Below are 24,041 nucleotides of genomic sequence, written 5' to 3' on the forward strand. Positions count from 1 at the left end.
ATCTTCTCAGTAAAACTGTTTTTCCCTTTTGAATGGGTTTCATGGACAGTATAAAGAAGACAATAGAAACTTTCATTTCAAGTAAAAAAAAACCATCAGAAAACCATCTTAACTAGAATCATGCAGTCTTCACGTGTCGATAGTGACGCATTACACTGAACCCTCTGGGCTTCTTATCTGCTGTATAGAGTGTGACATGAGAAGAATGTCCCTTTCCAGAGCAACCACGAGGCCGCGCTCATCATCTCTAACCAGATCACGTCTAATGGCTCCTCAGATGTTTGAGGAATGTTTCTGCTTGCAGTAAATCCTATGACATAAAGTGATATCAATTTTGTTTATTGACCTCACCCAGGTCATGCAAAGTTCAGTGTATTGTTATATTATGAAATGTGCATACTTGGTAGGTTTCTTATGTTTTTCCTGTCCTCCTCTCTCCCTTATATTTGTGTGTATATGTGTGGATGTGTGTGTGTGCACGTGTGTGTGTGTGTGTGTTCAGATCAGTGCCAACGTGCTGATCTTCCTGTGCACTAACATGGTTGGGATCTGTACACACTACCCTGCTGAGGTCTCCCAGAGACAAGCCTTCCAGGAGACCAGAGGATACATCCAGGCCAGACTGCACCTGCAGAGAGAGAACCAGCAGCAGGTACACACAAACAGATTCTCTCACTCACTCTCTCACACACACACACACACACACCGACACACACACACACACACACACACACACACACTCGCACATCGCAAGCAAATAAGCAAAAGAGGCAGCCTTGCCCATATCCTGTGGGGAAAATAAACACATACGCATATGCAAAAGAGCAACAATGGAGCATCTCCATTTTCTAGTCTAATTTGTTTGTCTCAGTTTTCGAGGTCAACAATATGTTCTGGAGTATATCACGTATCTCCACTCCTCTCTATTTGACTAACACGTTCCCACGCAGATGCCAAGCAAGGCAGTGTGACTCATTTAGCATTCTAGCGGTGGAAACTGATGAAAGTGAATGGGCTGAACTGAGTGCCCCCTCCTCTCTCTCTCTGTCTCTCTTTCTCTTTCTCTCTCTATCTCTCTCACTGTCTCTCTTTCTTTCTCCCTCTCTCTCTCTTTCTCACCCTCTATCTTTCTCCCTCTCTCTCTCTCTCTCTCTCTCTCTCTCTCTCTCTCTCTCTCTCTCTCAGGAGCGCCTACTGCTGTCGGTGCTGCCAAGGCACGTTGCCATGGAGATGAAGGCTGATATCAATGCCAAGAAGGAAGATATGATGTTCCACAAGATCTACATCCAGAAACACGACAATGTTAGGTAAACACAGATGAGCACACGCATATACTTACACACACACACACACACACACACACACACACACACACACACACTCAACAAGTGGCTGTTGGCCAGAGTGACGTGGGACAGCTTATCCACTAGCACCACTAGCCTTGACCCCACTACGTTGGCTGATGGTTCAGTTAAAAAGTTACTCCCACAGCTAGACAGTATGTATTATGCATGTTGTTTTCTATTGACACTGACTGCGCCGACTGCAGTAATGACACTGACTCAGGCGCACTGCTGTGCTGTCAGTAGCAAACGATAGGAGGCAGGCCGCACTTCACTGGCCCCCTATCTCAGCTCTCACCATTGGATTTCACCTCCTGAGTGGGAATGGTTCAGTACTAACAGCTGATTGAATCTCCCCATCCATTAGCCCACTGTTGAGCCCAGTCGATTGCGGTCATTTTGGGACGGGGGGGGGGGGACAAAAGAGCTGAGGTTGCAGCAGAGAGAGATCCCAACACCTGTCAGATGTGACCTAACTGTGTGGGGGAGACACAGACAGGCTCTAATCATCTACCACTGGACGACTGAAATTAAGGGACGTCTCTCCCCCAAGATCCGTCCTATCAGTGGATGTAATGAGGCTGAACATCACGGGGGCCAACAGTGCCATCTGTCTGCCTTCAGCGGGAACTCAGTCTCTGCGGTGTTGTTTATCCTTGTCTTTAATTACTATCAAAAGTTAGCAATGAAAGGCATGCAGACTCTCCCCTCCCTGCCATGGCGGGAGGGAGGTAGGAACAGAGGGAAGAGGGGTAGGGGTGAGAGGGGTGGTGGGGGGGGGGTGGAGAGATGATTCTCACAGGGAAGGGCTGGAGGAGGTGACCTACATTGGCCTAGATGATGAAAGCCAGAGCTGAACAAACGACTGTCTCGCTCCCTCCCTCGCTCACATGGCAGCTGGACAGTGAGGGAGGTGCTAGACCATGCTAACCAGCTCTGTGCTTATTGATTGATCTCTTTCTCTGTCTCTCTTGTCTTTCTTTTCCTGTCCGTCTGTTTCGGTTATCCTCATCCCTCTCTCTGCCCCCCCCACCCCCGCCCCCCACCTCCGCCCCCCACCTCTCCCTCAGTATACTGTTTGCAGACATCGAGGGCTTCACCAGCCTGGCGTCTCAGTGCACGGCCCAGGAGCTGGTCATGACGCTGAACGAGCTGTTCGCTCGCTTCGACAAGCTGGCCTCGGTGAGAGCCGGCACCTCCCAACGCCATTTTCACAGCAGTTTATGTAACTGTACAATGTATAGTCTACATCACTGTTAGCATGATGTACCTAACCCGATGCACCTGGGGGAGTGTTACTTAAGCATTGTGTAACGAGTCAATTAGTCTGTGCCGAGAGTAATGGGTCGTAGTAGAGTCTGAATTATACAGAACAAGCTGTACATTTGACATGAACATGGTGTATATTTGCTTTAATTAGGAGCCTAGCGCTTTACACGTGTGTGTGTCCTTGCTGTGCAGGAGAACCATTGCCTGCGTATTAAGATCCTCGGGGACTGTTACTACTGCGTGTCAGGCCTGCCTGAGCCCCGCGCCGACCACGCCCACTGCTGTGTGGAGATGGGAGTAGACATGATTGAGGCCATCTCGTGAGTCAAACACACACTCACACACACACACACACACACACACACACACACACACACGCTCAAAACAAGCACACACGCCCATACAGTCATACAGTAATTCTCCAGTGAAGGACGACTTAAGATTTCATGCCATGTTTATGCTACACAGGGTCTGCAAGAGACGCAGTGCAGCTGAAGGTGACACTGGTTTTCTGACTGTGTGTGTGTGTGTGTGTGTGTGTGTGTGTGTGCCTGCGTCTGTGTGTGCCTTTCCATTTCTGCGTCTGCAGGCTGGTGAGAGAGGTGACGGGCGTCAATGTCAACATGCGGGTGGGCATCCACAGCGGGCGCGTCCACTGTGGGGTGCTGGGCCTGCGCAAGTGGCAGTTTGACGTGTGGTCCAACGACGTGACGCTAGCCAACCACATGGAGGCAGGGGGGAAGGCAGGGTAAGCCCCGCCCACCCCACCTGCCAGTCTATACTGCCATAGGCTCCCATTTTGTTTAACTGAGACCATCCAGCTTCACATTGATTCCACTTTTACTGTAGCTGTCATCATATTCTGAAATACTGTGTGTGTGTGTTTTTGTTTTTGTGTTTGTGTGTGTGTGTCTATGTGTGTGTGTGTGTGTGTGTGTGTGTGTGTGTGTGTGTGTGTGTGTGTGTAGGCGTATCCACATCACCAAAGCCACACTACAGTATCTGAATGGGGACTATGAGGTGGAGCCGGGCTCTGGAGGGGACAGAAATGCCTACCTGAAGGAGAACAACATTGAAACCTTCTTGGTGTTGGGCTGCAGCCAGAAGAGGGTCAGTATACACACGCACACACATGCACACACACACACACACACACACACACACACACACACACACACTGGTGGACCTATTCAGAGGCACCAAATTTTACACAAACATAATATAATGGCTACTAAAGCATAGCTTGTCACCAGAGATAGGCTCTGCTCGGCATAGAAGACCATTTTTGGCAATGTACGTATCTACTCTAACATCTAATCTGGTGGCTCTGGGGTTTCTCCACATGTAGAAAGAGGAGAAAGCCATGATGGCCAAGATGCAGCGGGCACGTGCGAACTCTGCCGAGGGCCTGATGCCACGCTGGGTGCCCGACAGATCCTTCGCCAGAACCAAGGAGTCTAAAGTCTTCAGGCAGATGGTGAGACACACACAGGGAGCGCTTACAGTAGCTGAGCTCTCTGCACCCTCTCCACTTGTCTGTATCCCGCCTCCCGTAGCTTCCTCTGCTCGCTCTATAAAGCTCCCATCTTGAGCATCCTTTCTAACTCTCTCCTTACACTAGCTCTTTGTTTTTTCTCTTACATGCTCATTCTAGGGTCGCAGGAGTGTCACCAGGGCAGTATTTGTTGTCAGGAACTGAAGCTTATTCTGCTGTTGCAGTCAGTGTAAATGAGGAAAATGAAAAAGTGTAATGTAAATGCACAGTAGGTTCAACATCCACCAATGATAAGTTCTTCCCAACTTAACTTCTTAGCAAATCTCTATGTATTCAAATGCCAGTTTCTAGTCACTTCTCTTTGTAAAAGAGAATAGACAGAAAGAACTTAGTATCTTTCAAAGGGGTTAAAGATGCCTAATGTTATTTCAGAATCTCTTTGATGTAGAGTTGAGTGGGGTGGATTCTCTGTAACATGGTGAATTCATGCTGCCTGGACACATGTGCCTGTAACAAATGTGTGTATGGTACCAGCCTGCAGGAGACAATGGAAACGTGAGATAAAGTATTGATCTGTTCCCATCAAACAAGCAGGAGTTACAACAGGGCTTATCTGCGACAACGGACAGCTCCCAGGGATTCCCAGAGCATCACTTAGACTGAGGCTGATCTGGCGAGGCTTGCTGTCTCTCTCTCTCTCTCTCTCTCTCTCTCTCTCTCTCTCTTTCTCTCTCGCTCTTTCTTTCTTCTTTCTCTCTCTCACTCCCTCTCTCTCTTCTCCTGCTCTTCCTCTGTATTTATATCTCTTGATAGCACTCACTCTGTCTCTCTCTCTCTCCCCCTCTCTCTCTCTCTCTCTCTTTCCTCTTTCTCTCTCTCACCCCCTCTCTCTCTCTTCTCCTGCTCTTCCTCTGTTTTTATATCTCTTGATAGTTCACTGTCTCTCTCTCTCTCTGTCTCTCTCTCTCTCTCACTCTCCCTGTACAACTCTCATTTCCTTTCATTTTCCATCATTCCTTCCCTCTCCTCTCTTCCTCTTTTTGTTCTCTCCATCTCAGAGGGTTTGTGCCCTAGGGGCAAAGAGGGTGTAATTTGAAGCCTCCAAGCATTAATTAAAACATCAGTCTGGCTCTCAGGGATTAGCTGTGCAGATGTCTGAGTCTCTGTCTATTTTTCGGTTTTACTCTGGCTACATGATAATCTCTCCCTTTTCTCTCCTTCCCTCTCATCCTCCTACTCTCTCCTTCCTGTTCTCTTTCTCTGTCACAAACTTGCTGTTTCTCTCTCCCTCTCACTCTCTCTCTCTCTCTCTCCCTCTCCCTTTCTTTCTCCATTTTTGTCTTCCCAGGGCATCGATGAAGCATCCAGCAAAGACAAGTGAGTGTTTTGGCCCCTGTTCTTGTTACTGGGTTGCTGTGTGGAGTCACAGGCTGACTGGCAGACTGTCACTGTAGCGCTCTAACTTTAGAGCCCACTGTTGGTTTTATAGAGTCAGATCCAACCCAGCACTAATACCCTATTAGCTCTGAGTCATCCTGCCTGTCACAGCATAGGCCAGCTCCCTCACACACAAGCACAGACACACACACACACACACAAACCACAGTGACCTATTGTTCTGTCTACCTCATAGCCGCTGCGCCCAGGAGGCCTTGAACCCTGAGGATGAGGTGGATGAGTTTCTTGGACGCGCCATCGACGCCCGCAGCATCGACCAGCTGAGGAAAGACCACGTCAAAAAGTTCCTGCTCACCTTCCAGACCTCCACCCTCGAGAAAAAGGTTAGGATTTGATGGGAATTTGTTATAAATTCACCAAAATTGCCTGTCAAATGTGCTTTATATTGTTTTGATGATTTACTGTTACTGTGCTGCTAAAGTGCAACTTGCTTCTTATCAATTTTCTATTTTCAGTACTCCAAAAAGGTGGATGATCGTTTTGGGGGCTATGTGGCCTGTGCACTGCTTGTTTTCTGCTTCATCTGTTTTATTCAGATTATCATCTTTCCACAGTAAGTAGTTCTTTCCAGTAGATTTCCCTCTGTGCTCAAATGTTTTTTTTCCGGTTTTACTGAATTGTGAGCAGGAAATATCCTCTTTATTAGTTTATGAAGAGTTAATGACAGTTACACATCCTAATAAGCTTGATTCTTTTCTTCCCCCAGCACGACACTCATGCTGGGCCTTTACATCAGCATCTTCATCATCCTCGCCAACATCCTCTTCATCTGTGCCATCTACTCCTGCATCAAAGTAAGTAACAAAATCTTTTCTGCAGATGTATTGAGATAAGAGTCATTATCCCATGTCTACAGTCCGCATCACTAATGGTGTTAACTGTCTCTATCTGATCGTCTCCTTGCTATCTATATCCAAGCTCTTCCCAGCTGCCTTGCAGACGGTAACCAAGAAAATAGTCCAGTCTCGTGCAAACAGCACACTGGTGGGAGTCCTCACCATCCTCCTCCTCTTCATCTCTGCCTTTGTCAACATGGTAGGGACTAAAGCTTCCCCTCGCTCCTTCACTCTTATCATGTAACAGCCGTGACGCTTAACATATTGGTATTCGTTTTAGAATTGTAGTGCGGTATTTGTGAGACAAAAAGGATGGCGCCTGATTGCTTATGTATCGCCTGTTTATTCACTGACTGCTTCCTCCTCTCCTGCCAGTTTACCTGCAGCACAGAGAAGCTGAAAGAGTGTGTGTACAATGAGCTGAACACATCAGCGATCGTCACTATGTGCCTGCTGCACAACCTGACCAAGACAGCAGAGGACGGTTTGACCCTGTGTCCCAGCCAGGCCACGCCCTGCCATTTCCCTGAGGTCAGCCCCAAAGCTTTTTTAGCATGTGTGTCTACTTGTGTGCGTGCGTATGTGTTCACGTGACACGCACGGGTCGCGCGCCTGCCCGCTTGTTTGCCCTCGTTTGTGTCTGTGCATGTGTAGGTGTGTGTTTCTCTGTGTGCGTAAAAAAGTATGTTTGAGTGTTTACCTAACCTTCACCCTTCATTCCTCCTCCTCCCTCCCTGTCTCCCCTCTGCTGCAGTATTTCAGCTACAGCGTACTGCTGACCCTGCTGGCCTGCTCCGTGTTCCTCCACATCAGCAGCATAGGGAAGCTGGCTCTGATGCTGCTCATCCAGCTCACCTTCCTCCTGCTGGTGGAGTGGCCTCAGGTGGTTCTGTTTGACAACGCAGACCTGCTGGTCATGGCCAACACCCTGTAAGTTGCCTGCCAGGATTGCACACACACACACACACACACTCACTCTTGCCCAATTTGAAAATGTTTTTTGTCCTTTTTCAGTCTGAATAGTTTGAATCCTATGTCACAATACTGTGGTTTGGGCTGTACATGGCCTACTTACTCATGATAAGGTCTTTGGATTGTAGAAGACCTACTTTTTCATGGTAAAGTCCTATTTTCTGAATATGTTGTTCTCATTTTTCCTCAGGCCATTAAGAGCTGCTAATGATTCCGTACAATGGTAAGTTGTATTATTTCGTTTTTTTACGGTAACTGCATTATTTCAGTATGACTCATGTTGTTCATAGACATGACTTCCTATTGTTTTTCCAGGCCTAATCTCAATGGAACAGCAGAGCAGTGGTAAGTAGCTTTTGCCTGTTCTCTAAGAGTTTGTATTTCTCTAGTTTCCTTTCTGTGCCCATACAAGAAACTGACTTGCGTCTCCCTCTTTCCCTCCTCAGCCAGGACGAAGTGCCCAAAGTGCCCCTAAAGGTCATGACCCCTGTCATCCTCACGGTGTTTGTCCTGGCTCTCTACTTGCACGCTCAGCAGGTGGAGTCCACCGCACGCCTTGATTTCCTCTGGAAGCTGCAGGTAGATGAATGATCATAGGAGATTAATGGAGAAAGCTGAAGCTACTACTACTGTATAGCACAACAGCAACAACTGTTAATGCTTCAGGGCTTCAGTCAGCAGACAGCTAGACTAATCTGCCACCTCTCTCCGTTCCTCCTCAGGCCACAGAGGAGAAGGAGGAGATGGAGGAGTTGCAGGCCTACAACCGGCGTTTGCTCCACAACATCCTGCCCAAGGATGTGGCCGCCCACTTCCTGGCACGTGAGCGGCGGAATGACGAGTTGTACTACCAGTCGTGTGAGTGTGTTGCTGTCATGTTTGCCTCCATCAGCAACTTCTCTGAGTTTTATGTGGAGCTGGAGGCAAACAACGAGGGAGTGGAGTGTCTCAGGCTGCTCAACGAGATCATCGCAGATTTTGACGAGGTGAGAAGAGGAGAAAATATGAGGGGAGGAGATGAATGAAAATTAAATTGAGAATTGTAGAAAGCATTTGGGGGCACAATGTGCAAATGGCAATTAGTTAGTTGCTATACAGCCTGCAATCAGTCTAACCTGTTTGTTTGTGTTCTGCCATTTCTAAGAACATGCTGTTGATCTGGAGATGAACTGCTATTGCTGTCTGTCTCGTTCTCATATTTCTTATGCAATGTTGCTCGCTCGTCTCTAGATCATCAGTGAGGAGCGGTTCCGTCAGCTGGAGAAGATCAAGACCATTGGCTCCACCTACATGGCGGCCTCCGGCCTCAACGACTCCACCTACGACAGGGAGGGCCGCTCGCACATCCTGGCCCTGGCCGACTACGCCATGCGGCTGAGGGAGCAGATGAAGTACATCAACGAGCACTCCTTCAACAACTTCCAGATGAAGATAGGTAAGTGGGGGAGATAGTGGAGAGTGGTATTTGTTTGTTTGTTTATTTGATCATCAAAAATAATGCACAGCCATGAGTCAAGCATTCATTAAAATCATCGAGGATAACACAAAGTTTCCAAAACTTATTTCCAATGTAGTCCTCTTTTAAAAGAAAGAAAGAAAACATGTCATTGGCTGGCCGAGAGACATAGAACATACCATAAAAAAACACAGATAAATAATTATATAAAAAACAGGCATATAAAATGAGCTTGTTAATTTCAATTTTCAACATAAACATCAACTAAAAATTTGAATAGTTCCCATGAGTGACATTAAATGAGTGGTTCACTCTGCAATATCACTCAACATAAACCTTTAAACTGAGAGTCTGTTTGATTTGCAAGTCCAGCTTGTTCCATTCTGGAGGGATGGAAGTATTGAATCTGTTAAACACTGCTTTGCATTGCCATTTTTTTTTGGCGAGGAATCCTTTTCTTTTGTTGAAAGAGCGCTAGAGTTGTCTACTTGCTTAGGATCAGTGTTATGATCGAGTTAATATGGTGTAATGCAGCCAAGTGACAGAGTGATTTGTTCTCAGGGCTGAACATGGGGCCGGTGGTAGCAGGAGTGATCGGTGCCAGGAAACCCCAGTATGATATTTGGGGGAACACGGTGAACGTGGCCAGCCGGATGGACAGCACAGGAGTACCAGACTACATCCAGGTACCGTGCATTGACTGGTCTAGCTCAATAACACTTCAACAGTTTACTTTGTTAAGAAAGTGCTTTTCAAATATAGTTAATATTGTTGTTGTTCATGGGCAGCAGCTTGGCTTAGTGAATAACGAGATAAGGTTCAAGCATCTGCTCTCTGATGAGTGTGTCACGTGTAGCTCACATGACGCTCTGATGACATTCCCTGCAGAGATCATTCATCTATCACATGATTATTATTATTATTGTTATCAAGAGCACAATCTGTAGCACAGTGTACACAAATAGCATGTTTCTCAGAGAAGCAGTGCTGATATATGACCATGGACAAGATTCCCACAGCCATCTCATTCATGGATGTAAGTCTCCACACCCATTTTGAGATGCGTGATAAATACCAGCCCAGCTAAGTATTCTGGTGAGATTTTCTGTCATGAAATCAAATGGCTGAATTGGTTGCTGAGAAGATCACAGTCAGAACAATGCTGCCACCCGTTGTGCATTATGTGTTACTGCAAATCAAAATGGCCTCAGCAGTACACAATACTGTATGTAGATCTATACTGAACAAAAATATAAATGCAACGTGTACAGTTTTGGTCCCATGTTTTTCATTAGCTAAAATAAAATATACCATCCACGGAAAGCGTATTTCTCTCAAATCTTGTGAACAAATTTGTTTACATCCCTGTTAGAGAGCATTTCTGCTTTGCTTAGAATTTCTTTCAATCAAATGGTTCTTTGATATAAACTGTAATTAAGTAAAATGTTTTAAATTGCTGCATGTTGCATTTATATTTTTGTTCAGTAGCCTACTATGCTCAACGGTAGCACTATACGAGATGCACTAGCTATATAAATCTCTCATCCATATTTGATTTTCCAGTTTTTTATGTAATGCCTTCATGTAATGCCTTCATCAAAATCCCTCAGGAGAATGTCCATCTTTCAGCTGGGACCGACAGTGTTTCTCATGGGAAGGGTTGAGTGTCTCGCAGGCTGGGTGTCAAGTGTCCCTGTCCTCTCCTAGGTGACCACAGACCTGTACCATGTGCTGGCGAGCAGGGGCTACCAGCTGGACTGTCGAGGCGTCGTCAAGGTGAAGGGGAAGGGGGAGATGACCACTTACTTCCTCACAAGCGGTCCCCAGGGCAGTTAACGGCAGACCGGCCGACCGACCGACCGCAGCGCGACTCCCACTGCACTGACAAGACGGAGACCGGAGAGAGACAGAGTGGTCGGCTCAGCGATCAGCACCGAAGCACGGTGCGAACACACCGGGGACAGAAGACGGCCGAGAGAGAGACTCGCCCGGCCCGTCTGTGCGCTCTCACGCTCTGAGACGCACATGTAGGACGCTGTTCTTATTTGAAGGCTTTTCCCCCCCCAAGCTGCTTGAGAGATCATGAAGCCCAGTTGCCTTAGGAAGGAAGTGGCTATGCTTATGTTTGTGAGCAATGGTACTTCATCCGGAGTCATTATTTATTTTCGTGCGGATGGATTTTTGTGATGACCTTGTACAAAAAAAAACAAAAAACAAAAAAACAAACAAACAAAACTATATTACATAAAAGAAAAATATGCAAGGATACCATGATGGATGAAAATGACCAAAGAACAATTGTTTGATATGAAACACACACACGTGTCTAGCGGTTCTGCTCGAAAACGTCTGCAGAACCAAACAGTAATCTTGAGTAATTTATTCGTCTTTTTGACAACAAAGGCCACGGTAACGTCACTGTCGCTGATAGGGACGAACACTTCTTCTGTTGTGGACTTGATGTATTCATGAAGGAGAACACACACACATGCACGCACACACACACATACACACACACACAGAGACGACACACACAGCAACTTGGCTTGGATTTCTGTGTTCTCATCAGGGCCTTCATTGTCTCTTTCAGGCGGTGATTAGCCGCAGTCTGGACACGAGGCTGTGTGTGCTTCACTGAAATGTATGATTGATTATTTCCCTGTAATGTATTTTTGGTTCAAGCCAAAACAAGAATAATGAGATGAAGGAAAAGCGGTTGCATTAGTACCACGGTACTGAAGGGAGATTGTTTAACTGTTACGAGATAGTTTTATATAATTGTTTGTGTGTGTGTGTGTGTGTGTGTGTGTGTGTGAGAGAGAGAGAGAGAGAGTGTGTGTGTGTGTGTATGGGTGTATGGGTGTGAGCACACGTAACTGAATGCTGTTCTTTATCTATAAAGGGGCATAACTTTTCACTGTGAGGTTTTTATGATACTGTATGACAAATGCTTTCTTGCCAAACTGGTTGCTGCAAGGCATGTTTTATATTATACTTTGGAGTTGTGTGTCCATTCCTGATTTATTGTGTCAGTTGATCATTTGAAAAGAATTATGTCTACTACGCCTTTTATTGGACTGTGATTCTGACTGATTTCATTCCAACCTAAACGAGCAAAAGCCTGAACTTTTATTTTGGATTGTGTTACAAAGTGTGAACGTAAACTGGTTTCCCTGACAGTACAGATTTATTTACTGGCTCTGGGATAAACTGTATGTAGGAGTTCTCTTGTCTGTTCACAAGTATTGCCTTGAGATTATGCAGTTCCAAGGTCCAGGTGCTTAATGGACCAATACCCACAACTGTACACAACAGTATTTGACAGTATCCGGCTGTATTTGGCACATGGAGGCTTGTCACCCCCTAAATTAGTCTCTCGAGACAATAATCAAATGAATGTAACAGAATAATGAATATCTTTGCCCATGATGACACTACTACTGAAGAAAACCACTCGTTCTATTGCCAATGGCACTGAGGGAGGAGATGAATCGTTGTACTACATGAAGTAGAGGTCAAATAGTGATTTGGCTTCAGGTTTGCTGAGAAGCGGAGGTGTGTTTTACATTTCGATGAGCTTCAACCCTTGTTGTTTTGACACTATGAAGAAATGACGGAGCTCGGTGTTAATATGCTCCTTTTAGGCTCAGTCTGAGCCTAAAAGGCCGCCTCATACACAAGAGGCCCTCACTTCTACTTGCCCCTTACTGTCTTTAACATGAAAGGTCAACAAAATACTGTTGCATTTTCCTTTAAAAAAAGTGTCAGAGTTTAAGAAATTGTGCAATGATTGATTTGATTGATTTCCCCTTGGATAAGAAATCAATAAATGGCTGTTTTGCATTAATTGTGATGATTTAGTTTGTTATTTTTGTTGGTGCTTTCCTAGATCTCTATAATGGAGGAATGTCTTATTGATGTGAAGTGCAGCACAGTAAACCATGACAGAGTTATTAAAGAAAGGAACTAGGCCATCACCTACTTCCAATTTGTCTTTATTAATCTCTAAGAGATTGTTTTTGTTTACACGTGAATGTATTGCTGACATAAACTAGGTACAGATATTAAATTATATTAAAATCAATAAAAATAATAAAAATAATAAAAAATTATATATAATATGTTATTATTTTCCCTGTGACCCTGAATGAAGTAGTATTGTAGTAGTAGTATTATTGAATTGGCTATTGATTTGTCAGTACTTACATTAAATCGGCTCTGGAGGGCAGTGAAACTTTGACTGTCTTAACAATGACCTGAAAATCAGGAATATTTAAACGTCTATTCAGGCTAATTATTTTCTAATTATTTTGTCATTCTTTCACATTTAAACGCGTGCCTTAACAAATTGTCGCACAGCATAGCCTACTTAGTGGCTTCATAATGTATGTGTGTGGTTTTAATTTAGATCCCAGGTCAATCAACAGCCTGCAATCAAGATTTCTCCCAGTGACAGTAACCTGAGAAACCGCAGAGCCGGAGCGTCTCCTTCTCCTTTTCTGAATAAATCAGTCTACGGTTTCAAGAGGGTGATACAGGAGAGAGTATTTAATTGCTTGCACATGAATAATGAATTTCTGTTGAGGTAATGGGTAGCTATGTTCACTTACAGCACTCTATGCTGAACATTAATTAAACTATATGAAATCCTCTCATAATCCCCGACGACAAAGAACTAATATTCCTATAATATTCCTATAGGAATTTGTAGTGCGTCTAATACTCACTAGTGAGTTTATAGTGACCTTATTATACTTGATGGTATTTTCCTGTGATATTTTCCTGTGGTATTACTATAGGATTTTGTGTTAGGGTTAAGCTATATATTTTTTACCTCTATTAGTTGCATGATATTTGTCCAGCATGCTTCTAAAATGTATTATAGGATTACTATAGTTCTTTCCCGGGGTGGCCAAATGATGATTAAACTGAACAAGAGTCATAGCCTGTCCTTTCCGCACTGGCAGAGATTGAATGATACTTCAGTACAGGAGGTAAAACTGTTTGTAGCCTACACTGACTTTAAAGTGTTCTGTGTTTTCAATGCAACATTTAAAGATGCTGCTCAGAAAAAGCTCACTTTAGGACCCAGCCACGCCACCAGGGGCTCCAGCTAATCATTTCAACGAATGGCACCTGTTACGTTCAAAGGAAAAGCCGGGAGGCTGCGCGGAACTGAACTGTTGTATCCTTTTTCGCGCAAACTACAGCCTGACTACTTGAGGACATCGGTACTTGGATAGTTTCCACACTGTCAAATAAACACCAAAGCACTGACAGAGGCGCAGGCAACTTTAACTTCCAATTTGCGACCGGGTTTTAGGTAAGTCACAAGAGTAAGGATACGTCATTTTGTCGAGCCTCGCTGTCATTTTGTAGTGTTGCATGTCAGGTCTAATTCATCTGTAGTATGTAAAAGCTCGAGTCACTGAATGAGATAAGAATGGCATCTACTTGTGTTGTAATGGGCTTTATTTCTCCGTCTGAGAATCCTAAAGTATTCAACATTTGTTTGAATGTTTCGGGTACACTGAATGGTTAAACGTGATAACTATTTTTGGCAAGCGTTTCTTCCTCTTTCATTTTGCCTCAAGACATGACGTTCAGCTGAGAAAACGGTTTTGTGAGGACTGAGCATCTTAGTAAAGCCATTTATTTACCACATATTGCTTAGTTGTACTGCAAGTAGCCTACATAAGTTTGTATGTGTTTATAATTATTAGAAAGATGATGATCTTGGCAAGCATCCGTGTCCTATACCTTTAAAAACTGTAAAACTGACATGGGACATATCTAGGCTGTAACATCTACAAGACCATGTAGTTCATCATTTGATTATAGTAGTTGATAATTTGATTATGGACATCTATGTAGACTAGTCTTTTCAGGTTGACAATTCAAACAAAAGTAAAAATAATTTTGACTTTGACATGCCAAATCATTACATTTTTGACTATTATGTATTGGTGCATATTTTACTCTATTCTTTCTGTATGCACTGTGATGACACCAAACTGGACAAACTGGTTGCCCAGTAAAGGCAAATGTCACTGCAAAGTGGACTGCCATTGTCTCTCTCTCTCTCTCTCTCTGGAATCACAAAAGTGTGTCTTCTTGAATCAATTATGAAGGAGGCCAGCTTGAGATTACAGTAAATTAATTATGACCAAGTAAGAGTGAGTTTCTCAACAGTGATCACCTACGGACATGCAGATCCTAGATCTTATTTCAAATACTGCACCAGGAAATAGCTTGTGCCAGGGCTTAGTGAGGTCCTGGTCATGTTGAATGCATACCACAGCCTACTTCCTTGAGCAGGTGACAGCTGATGATAGCTGGTGATGTGTGTGTGCGTGGATGCGTAGGAGAGCAGGTGCTTGGGCAAGGCGTCATGCGTCACTCATTAACCGGTGTGGGAGTTGCAGGTTGAGCCAGCAGCGCAGGCCCACCTGGTGCCACGTGGGTCCTGGAGGGCTGTGGCCGGAGCAGGTGGATTCAGCTGTTTACTGAGAGGTGTGCCCTGTTTGTTCTCTGTCTCCTTCTCCCTGCTGCCCTCACCTGTCCTGTGGGACTGCATTCTAAAGAGACGGAGAAGGAGGAGCGAGGGAGGAGTGTTGGTTAGATTACTGGCTGCTATGACACTTGCTGGAGACTCACAAACGGGTTTAAAAGGATTTCTCTCAAGCTTGCATATTTTACTGCAGGAATTACTGAGTATTTAGCAAGTACAGGCAGGTAAGGGTTACAGTGGATTGGGTTTTCAATGAAAACAGATTCCAGAGATACTTGAATGTCTGGTTACAAAAGTATTTTTCAAGCTTGGTTAAAACCCTCAGGTAAACTGCACAAATGTCTTGGGGCCAGGCTCTTGAGAATCTATTTATATTTTGCTTCGTTGTGTCTTATCTAACAGCCTTGAGTGCGACGCCCATTCGGAAACATGCGTCTGTTCCTGCGCCGGCGCATGTCCCCGCTGAAGCTGGTGCTCCTTGGGGGGACTCTCTTCATGGTGGTGCTGGTGGTTCTCCAGCGGGACGTGGGCTCTACGCCCTCTCGGGACCCCTGGTTTCAGGAGCTGGTGGACAAGAAGGACCAGGTGATGGTCATGGTCCGGGACGCCGTCAACAACATCGGCTTCCAGATCGGGGCTCCGCAGCCTCCGCCTGCAGAGGAGCAGCCCACCCAGGACGTCCACTGCCCCTCGGGATTCTACAGCCAGGCCGAGCTCAAACCTTTCCTGGAGAGACCGCCGCAGGACCCCCGCAGCCTGGGGGCCGACGGCAAGGCGTTTCAGAAAGACCACATGACCCCGGAGGAGGAGAAGGAGAAGGAGGAGGGCATGACCAGGCACTGCTTCAACCAGTTTGCAAGTGACCACATCTCGCTTAGCCGTAGTCTTGGGGATGACACCAGGCCTCCAGAGTAAGAGCAAGTTCCCACAATAATGGGACTAAGTCTGATGAATCACTATTTAAACCCTAAATGAGCTTACACGCACACACAGTATGCCAGAATACAGAATATTCTGAATATCACCACAGAAGAGAGTATAACAACAGCACATGTGTGTATACACGTGTCAGTAGCGTGCATAATATGGGACATGAGCTTATCTGTATTGTTGTAAATGCCCCCACCCACTGTTAATTTTTCACAGCATCTGAAAATGTCATTGTCTTGATAGGTCTTGAGTGCTTTTTTTGCAGAAAACTTTGTAATTGCTTTTCTTCAGATGATTGTTTACTTCTGTATGCTTAGGGCTGTGCTTTATTTGTCTAAAGTGTGAGTGAACAGTCCTTGAAAGTGTGCAAATAATCTCTCTCTCTTCCTCTCTCTCTCTCTCTCTCTCTCTCTCTCTCTCTCTCTCTCTCTCTCTCTCTCTCTCTCTCTCTCTCTCTCGCTCTCTCGCTCTCTGTATTTTGACGTGGATCGCCTTTGCCAGGTGTGTGGACAGGAAGTTTCGTCGCTGCCCCCCTCTGCCCACCACCAGTGTTATTATCGTCTTCCACAACGAGGCCTGGTCAACCCTCCTCAGGACGGTCTACAGCGTCCTGCACACCTCTCCTGCTGCCCTGCTCACAGAGATCATCCTGGTGGATGACGCCAGTATTGCAGGTGCGAAACATACAGTATATACACACACACACACTGATGGCAGAACATACTCAAAACACTGACTCAGATGACAACATATGGGATCTCATTTACACATCGTGCCATTATTACTGACCTGGGCGACAGTAAGAACGTCTGGGAGTTCAGCTTTATTTTGTATTTATTTATGCTCTTATTTATCCAAGCAAGTTCATGAGGAACAAATTGTACAATGACGGCTCTGCCAAGAGGTTTAAAAGCCTCTTGTGGGGCTTATTGCTTAAAAATTACCAATAGAGGACACAAGGAAAATGCACACACATGAAAAGTTCAGGTTTGCTATTGTGGTAGCAGGTATTGGGTAGGGGAAAATATCAGCAATGGAGTACATAAATTAAGTTAAAGTGCTTAAATTCATAGTCTTTAACAAGGCATTCCAAACTGTAATAATTGCAATTATTGCATTTGCAATGCAATTAAGCCAGAATGGTGTTGACTTGGGGCATTTCTAACAGGACATAGCTGGCAAATGGGGTATTAGAAATGGCAGATGAGGTTTGTAATGGGCTAGTGAAGCAAGAGGAGGCAACAGAGCAGATAGTGTCATAAAGTATGACCCTGTAAATTTTACCATCTGTAGATATGCAAAAAGGCTGGCTTACTGTGAAAGACAAATTGCAGTGATGTTGTCAGGAGCATTGCTCGCAAACGACGGAGTGGGAGAAAACATCTAGCCATTGAAGGACACCTCTACCTGATTATCTGCAAACGGCATCACCATAATGAAGCACAGAGTGAATCAACGTCTAGATCAGTGAGAGTTTGGCAGAAGAGAAAGAACGGTTGTGAAACCATGTCCCAACTTATGAGTGCAGTTTGTAATATGTTTTGCAAAGGACAGGGAGTACCACAATCCAACATGCAAAGTTCTGGTATAAGGAAACTATCTTTATGTACACACATTAGTCAGCTCAGTGAAGAAGTGGTGATGTCATTGAGTATCTTAAAACAACAAATTGGAATTGATTTGGCTATATACATTTTATCTATAATCAAATATATTCTTGAAGAATTTCACTTTAAGGAGGACAAAATAATGTTTTCAACTTTCATAATCCATTTTAACTCAAATATCACCAATATTAACACACCGTTTACAGCCCGAAAGTAAATTTAAAGCATGTTTAGCTGTCACATACTGTCAGTCCTTGCATCAAAAGTCTGTCAACTTGAGTGAAGATGATATTTTCCATGCAGTGACTCAAAGCATGAGGCCAGCAGTGGAGTGACAGTGTTTCAGTGGGAGATGCCATAATACAATTACAAAAGGGGACTTTAACAGTTGCAGTGATACAGTCAGTGCCAGAACAACAACCTGATTGCATTCCAGAGAAAAGACCATGAACATTAATGTGTCAGTTGTCTTAGTTACAAGCTTTTCTAACACCTTAAACAGTTTGTATCAGCCTGATCAAGGAGGTATAGAAATGATAAAAGCCATGTACAATACTACATGTAGGCTAATGTAGAATACTTAAACATTAGCCAAACTGTTTAAGTTCAACTTAAGCTTCTGTGAACAGTGTTGCATGATCTCACTGACTGCTCCTGTGCTTGAATGATCCTCTGTGTCACTTTAAAACTGAGGACCTTTTGTTTTTATAGAGGCAGTTACAGTACATTAGTCAAAAGAGGATGTGCAGTTGTCATCAACTGTATTTGCGAATTACCTACTGTGACACTTCTCCTTTTGCTGCCGTTTTTAAAAGAGCACCAGCCGCCCTGTCATAACGTTCAGACATGTGGTTGGTAGGCACACAAACATGACGTGCGCTGTGGTCAGAAATGTTCTCAAAAAGGAAGTCATGGCCCACTTTTATCCAGTTGTGTTGCCTCTTCATTGCTATTTTGTGTCAGGGGTCTCACAATATAATAAAAGTGTGTGTGTATATATACACATTTATTCTCATTTTATTGGGTATATGCAGCTCAGGTCAAGTTTTAACTATAATCAGTTATACTTTGCATGGCCCAATTTCATTTTCAGTGTAGTAACTGTTTTAAAGTACATACGCAGGAATGCTACTTCCAAATAGAAATGATTCATAGTTCATCAAGATCTTTGTATCATAGGGAAACCACACTTATTGTGTCACCATCTACTGTCACAGGGACTTAAATTGGAGAGAGGAGGAGAGTAATCACATCTATGCAAGTCCTTCATAAACCCCAAAATGTAGATTTTTTTTAATTGTTGTGGCAGCAGGTTGTGTAGTAGGTAGGGAGACCATTCTTCATCTGAAGGAATGGGTTTCAGCCCCCATGTCAGCAAGGATCTGACTTGCTGAAGTGTCCTTGAGAATGACACTAAATCCCTCCCAGCTCTAGCTTCTGTGTCATTAGTCATTTAACAGGCTGTCCTTGACTTTCCCTCCGTTCTTGATACGTAGCACCGCTGGCCGTTATCAGAGCAGGGGGGCGGAGTCAGAGGGGGAGCAGAGTTTTTGAAATGGAAGGCACTTTAAGCAGACCTGATGATTAATAATTACACAGAGCAATGAGTAATAAAATATCGCAGATGAGTTCATCTCATGAATAAATCTAATCCTTGTTGGTTTACTTAAACTTCTATATCGCTTGTTCTTGTGGGTCATGCACAGGAAATCACAATGCATTCTGGGCAAGAGTTGCTCCTGAAGTCTACATTGTTGCTGACGCGCTCCCTCTGCGTTTGAATGGTCAATCATAGAAAGTTCACTTGAGTTATCACAGTAACAGAACGGCACTTAAGGGGGAAGTGCTGATGGGAAGTCAATGAGGGCGAGTTAACATGACTAATGAAACTGGGACACTGAATCCCTACCAGCTCCAGGGGTTCTGAAGCTGACATGACCTCTGACCCCTCTGTGGAGAGGGGCAAGCAAAAAGAGAATTTACCTACAGGGATCAATAAAGGATCACATAAAGTCTTCATTGCATTGTGAATAATAGTCTTCATTTGGAAAAATGTTTTTATTTGTAGACAAAAATATAGTAGTCTATTGTCTATTGAGGACAGAATTGGCCATAATTAGAAATGAATAAATAAATCTATGAATAAATACAAAAGTAAGCAAATGTATAAAATAATATACAGAGAAATATATCAATAAATCAATGAAAAAATAAAAGTAAACATAATTCAATAAATAAATGCGTAACCAAGAAAAGAATCCTTAATATATTTCCCTACTTTCACTATTTGTTTATTCCTGTATTTCATGCTGCATAATAGGCTTTTAGGATTAGAGAGTCCGACACACCAATCAAACTAGGAATTCACTGACTCTACAAGGAAAAGCAGGTAATCAGGGGAAGCATTGTTGTCCTCTGCAGTGAAAGCCAAATCTCTTAATTCTCTGGATATTGCAGCCTTAATCATCACAGCAGTTGGCCTGGCCAGTCTTCTTGGCAGCGGCCATCTTGTAGCCCAGTTCTGAAGTTAAGTCAACGATGTGGCGGGACTTTGTTGCAGACAAAGTTGTTTTGTCCCAAAGATTTGTGTATTTTTTCCAAAGGGTCTGTGCATTTTATTTTTTAACATGTATTTTTGTATTTATTAATATATTTATTTATTTCGATTCGGTCCTCTATAGGCTTCTACAGCAAAATAAATCAACTGAATTCATGAGAATAATTCAATGTAATTCAACGTATCAAAAATGTTATTGTATAACGCTGAACAATGAATCTGCACATATCAACAATAATTCAAAAGGCAGATTTGTATATGTTTTTATATGAGCAATATAAGTAATGGCATATGTTAACACACTGTCATCCAGCAAACTATTCCAAAGTCTAGGGGCCACAATTGAATGACTGCACAGGGAAAACTTCTTACCATAAATTACCACAGTTGCTTGTGTTTAGTAGTTCATATTCTCAGTCTTCCTTCATACCAGCGATGGTGTTTTATCCCCTCAGAGCACCTGAAGAGCCGTCTGGAGGAATATGTGCGTCAGCTGAAGATCGTCCGCGTGGTGAGGCAGCCGGAGAGGAAGGGCCTCATCACCGCCCGGCTGCTGGGGGCCAGTATCGCCCAGGGTGAAGTGCTCACCTTCCTGGATGCACACTGTGAGCAAATCATGCAGTATACACACACACAATGACAAACCAACCAACCAGCCAATTTTAAGCAGCTTTGTGTAGCTCAATGGGTGATTTACACTTCGGGGTTAGGGGGATTGATTGCCATTAGCCACTCAAACTAAAGAGGTCCACACGCTTACAGTATTGTAAGGCGCTTTGGAGTAAAGCGTCCACCAAAAGAGGATAATTTTATATTCCCTGTTATTTTAACAATAGGTTTCCCCCCCATTTGAACGATTTGTTGCCTAAAGACATTTCTCTCAGTCTCCAGCAACCTTGCTCTCTCTCTTTCTGCTGCTTTTCTTTTTTCCCCCCTTTTGTTTTTTTTTCCACCTGTGGTTTCAGGTGTTCTGTAGATTGTCAGTTTCACTTAAATCCAGTTCAACAATTCTACCTGCTCAGACATATTTTAGGACTTTGATCTCATGCCACACATCATTGGAGATACTGATACAAAAAATAATTACCGGTATATTCATGAGAAGAAGCTCTGTAAAGCAGGGAGCTGGCTTTGCTCCTATGGGGAAACTGGGAGTTGGGTACAGTTATTTTTGGACTCTTCATCGCCACCATCTCTACACCTGAAACTGACTGTTGGCTGTAAATTCATGTTTGTGTCAACTGGGTTGAAGGAAAATTGCTCTGTCAGGATATGAAGTGATTTGTCTCCCTCCTCCCCTCTCTAGGTGAGTGTTTCCACGGCTGGCTGGAGCCCCTGTTGGCCCGTATTGTGGAGGAGCCCACTGCTGTGGTGAGCCCAGAGATCACCACCATTGACCTCAACACCTTTCAGTTCAATAAGCCGGTGGCCAGCGCTCACGCCTTCAACCGGGGGAACTTTGACTGGAGCCTGACCTTCGGCTGGGAGGCCATCCCCGAGGAAGCAAGGAAGAAACGCAAGGATGAAACTTACCCCGTAAAGTAAGAAGGGCTAATCATGTTGGGTTTACTTAGAAAATCATTTTGAACCATTTTAATAATGATTTAATGAAAATGTCTGTTTTCAGAACACCCACCTTTGCTGGCGGTCTCTTCTCAATCTCTAAAACATACTTTGAACACATTGGAACCTACGACGACAAGATGGAGATCTGGGGCGGTGAGAATGTGGAGATGTCATTCAGGGTCAGTGTCATCATCTCTGCTCCCACAGTCCCATAATGCTACTTGATGAATCCCCCACTCATTTTCAAGTCTGAATTGTTATCCGTGTCAAATGCGATGCACAGGTATGGCAGTGCGGGGGTCAGCTGGAGATCATTCCTTGTTCTGTGGTGGGCCACGTCTTCCGCACCAAGAGCCCCCACACCTTCCCCAAAGGCACGGAGGTCATCACCCGCAACCAGGTGCGCCTGGCCGAGGTCTGGATGGACGACTACAAGAAGATCTTCTACCGCCGCAACAAGAATGCTGCAAATATGGCCAGTGAGGTCAGTGGCCTGAGACGAAAAGGGAGGCAAGATTGAAATGAGTACTGAGAATGGAGGAACAATGTTAAAAGCTCAAATTAATTCCCATCCACCACATTTGGGGATGTTTGGATGAATAGCCCTGACAGCAAAGGATTCTTGGTATCATTATGTGATGGTTTGCTCTATAGTATGAGTCACAGTTTCTCAGAATTTAAAGTCCCCTTCACTGTTACAGAACCAGTATGGGGACATTTCTGATCGTGTGAAACTGAGAGAGAGGCTGCAATGCAAGAACTTCACCTGGTACCTCAACACAGTCTACCCAGAGGTCTTTGTCCCGGACTTGTCCCCGGAAAAATTCGGAGCAGTAAGTCATGTTTCTCTTTGTCTCTATTCATATTTGCCTTGAGATATCTATAATATGCAAGCAGACCATGTAACTGTAGCTGTATTTTACCGTTATTGTGTGTCTGTGTGTACGCAGATTAAGAATTTGGCATCTCAAACCTGCCTGGATGTAGGAGAGAACAACCAGGGAGGCAAATCAGTCATCATGTACCCGTGTCACAACATGGGAGGCAACCAGGTACAGTACCTCTGTCTCATGTTTTTGACCTCCTTTTTATGGATTTTGTCTGTGAAATTTAAGAATTAAGACTCATTTGAAGGTAACTGGTTGCTCTCCGGGGTCAGTTGGGTCTCTGATCAGATGATTGTCTCCTCTAGTACTTTGAATACACGTCTCATAAGGAGCTGCGTCACAACATTGGGAAGCAGCTGTGTCTCCAGGCTGTGCCGCAGCCAGAGCAGGTGAAGATCGACCTGTGCCAGCTGAAGGGAAAGGGCACCAGTTTGGCACCGCAACAGGAGTGGGTCTTTACAGAGGTGAGGAGCGTTGGGATATGGATTTCCTGCTTTTAACCGGTCTATTTTGAACAGCAAACTATGAATTTTATATTTTGATATATATATTTTGGCTAGTGTGACTATGATGATTCATCCTGTTTTTTTTCGGGTGTTACCCTCCAGGAACATCTCCTGAAGAATCCGAGCAGTGGGAAGTGTTTACAGCTGAGTGGCGGCCACATTCAGATGGAGCACTGTAACGCTGCTGACCTCAACCAGCACTGGAGCTTCAGCTGACCCCCCTGTCTGCCCAGTTCACCTATGGCACACTGTGTCCCCTTCCTCAGACTCAGCGCCTAGGAGCCAGCTCTACATTCATCCGTCCAGACCGCATTCTGTGGAGCTTGGGGCCTTTGGCCAAGCTGAGAGGACAGTTAAAGATGGAGGACTAAGTAAAGACATTCCCATCTGTGTGGAGCAGCTCAGGCTGACCTGACTGGTTTTAAATCTATTTATGATGGAAACTCAGGAAAGACAGGTGGAGGTGGTTGTGGTTCTTGATGCACTCCAGCTTTTGAAAGTGACTTCTCTGACAATGAATGTTGAAATCTGTGCTGCAGTGACAATGCAAGTGTCTTGCCAAAGGGAAAGATGTGATTTTTTTTTTTTAAATAAAATCTCTACACTGTCATGTCAGCTAAATTATCATTTATAGAAAACTACCATTTT

The 24,041-nt window shown here is 44.3% G+C and overlaps 2 protein-coding genes across 2 annotated transcripts in view; both read left to right on the forward strand.

Annotated features, from left to right (window-relative positions):
- LOC139648670 (adenylate cyclase type 6-like) overlaps window positions 1–12,869 on the forward strand; it is a 29,738-nt gene extending 16,869 nt beyond the window's left edge. Inside the window, exons 4-24 of the mRNA XM_071524854.1 lie at window positions 503–652; window positions 1,186–1,307; window positions 2,414–2,525; window positions 2,805–2,932; window positions 3,202–3,360; window positions 3,581–3,722; window positions 3,961–4,089; window positions 5,456–5,484; window positions 5,741–5,888; window positions 6,021–6,118; window positions 6,272–6,359; window positions 6,484–6,600; window positions 6,777–6,932; window positions 7,156–7,331; window positions 7,564–7,596; window positions 7,689–7,718; window positions 7,820–7,952; window positions 8,096–8,359; window positions 8,604–8,808; window positions 9,391–9,515; window positions 10,537–12,869. Of these exons, the coding sequence (XP_071380955.1) occupies window positions 503–652; window positions 1,186–1,307; window positions 2,414–2,525; window positions 2,805–2,932; window positions 3,202–3,360; window positions 3,581–3,722; window positions 3,961–4,089; window positions 5,456–5,484; window positions 5,741–5,888; window positions 6,021–6,118; window positions 6,272–6,359; window positions 6,484–6,600; window positions 6,777–6,932; window positions 7,156–7,331; window positions 7,564–7,596; window positions 7,689–7,718; window positions 7,820–7,952; window positions 8,096–8,359; window positions 8,604–8,808; window positions 9,391–9,515; window positions 10,537–10,665 (2,673 nt within the window). The 3' untranslated portion in view covers window positions 10,666–12,869. The remainder of the gene's footprint in view (window positions 1–502; window positions 653–1,185; window positions 1,308–2,413; window positions 2,526–2,804; window positions 2,933–3,201; window positions 3,361–3,580; window positions 3,723–3,960; window positions 4,090–5,455; window positions 5,485–5,740; window positions 5,889–6,020; window positions 6,119–6,271; window positions 6,360–6,483; window positions 6,601–6,776; window positions 6,933–7,155; window positions 7,332–7,563; window positions 7,597–7,688; window positions 7,719–7,819; window positions 7,953–8,095; window positions 8,360–8,603; window positions 8,809–9,390; window positions 9,516–10,536) is intronic.
- A 1,159-nt stretch (window positions 12,870–14,028) lies between these two features.
- On the forward strand, window positions 14,029–23,979 carry galnt6 (UDP-N-acetyl-alpha-D-galactosamine:polypeptide N-acetylgalactosaminyltransferase 6 (GalNAc-T6)). The gene is made up of 11 exons (XM_071524855.1): window positions 14,029–14,152; window positions 15,743–16,251; window positions 16,772–16,944; window positions 20,890–21,039; window positions 21,741–21,975; window positions 22,062–22,179; window positions 22,284–22,484; window positions 22,702–22,833; window positions 22,951–23,052; window positions 23,193–23,351; window positions 23,496–23,979. The coding sequence occupies exons 2-11, from the start codon at window positions 15,770–15,772 to the stop codon at window positions 23,607–23,609; spliced, it is 1,866 nt and encodes a 621-aa protein (XP_071380956.1). The 5' UTR covers window positions 14,029–14,152; window positions 15,743–15,769; the 3' UTR covers window positions 23,610–23,979.
- Window positions 23,980–24,041: the final 62 nt, after the last annotated feature.

This window comes from Centroberyx affinis, unplaced genomic scaffold, assembly GCF_046629955.1.
Source record: "Centroberyx affinis isolate AG114_WGS23_722 - 3 ecotype Tasmania unplaced genomic scaffold, CSIRO-AGI_Caff_v1 ptg001245l_1, whole genome shotgun sequence".
Classification (NCBI taxonomy): Eukaryota; Metazoa; Chordata; class Actinopteri; order Beryciformes; family Berycidae; genus Centroberyx; species Centroberyx affinis.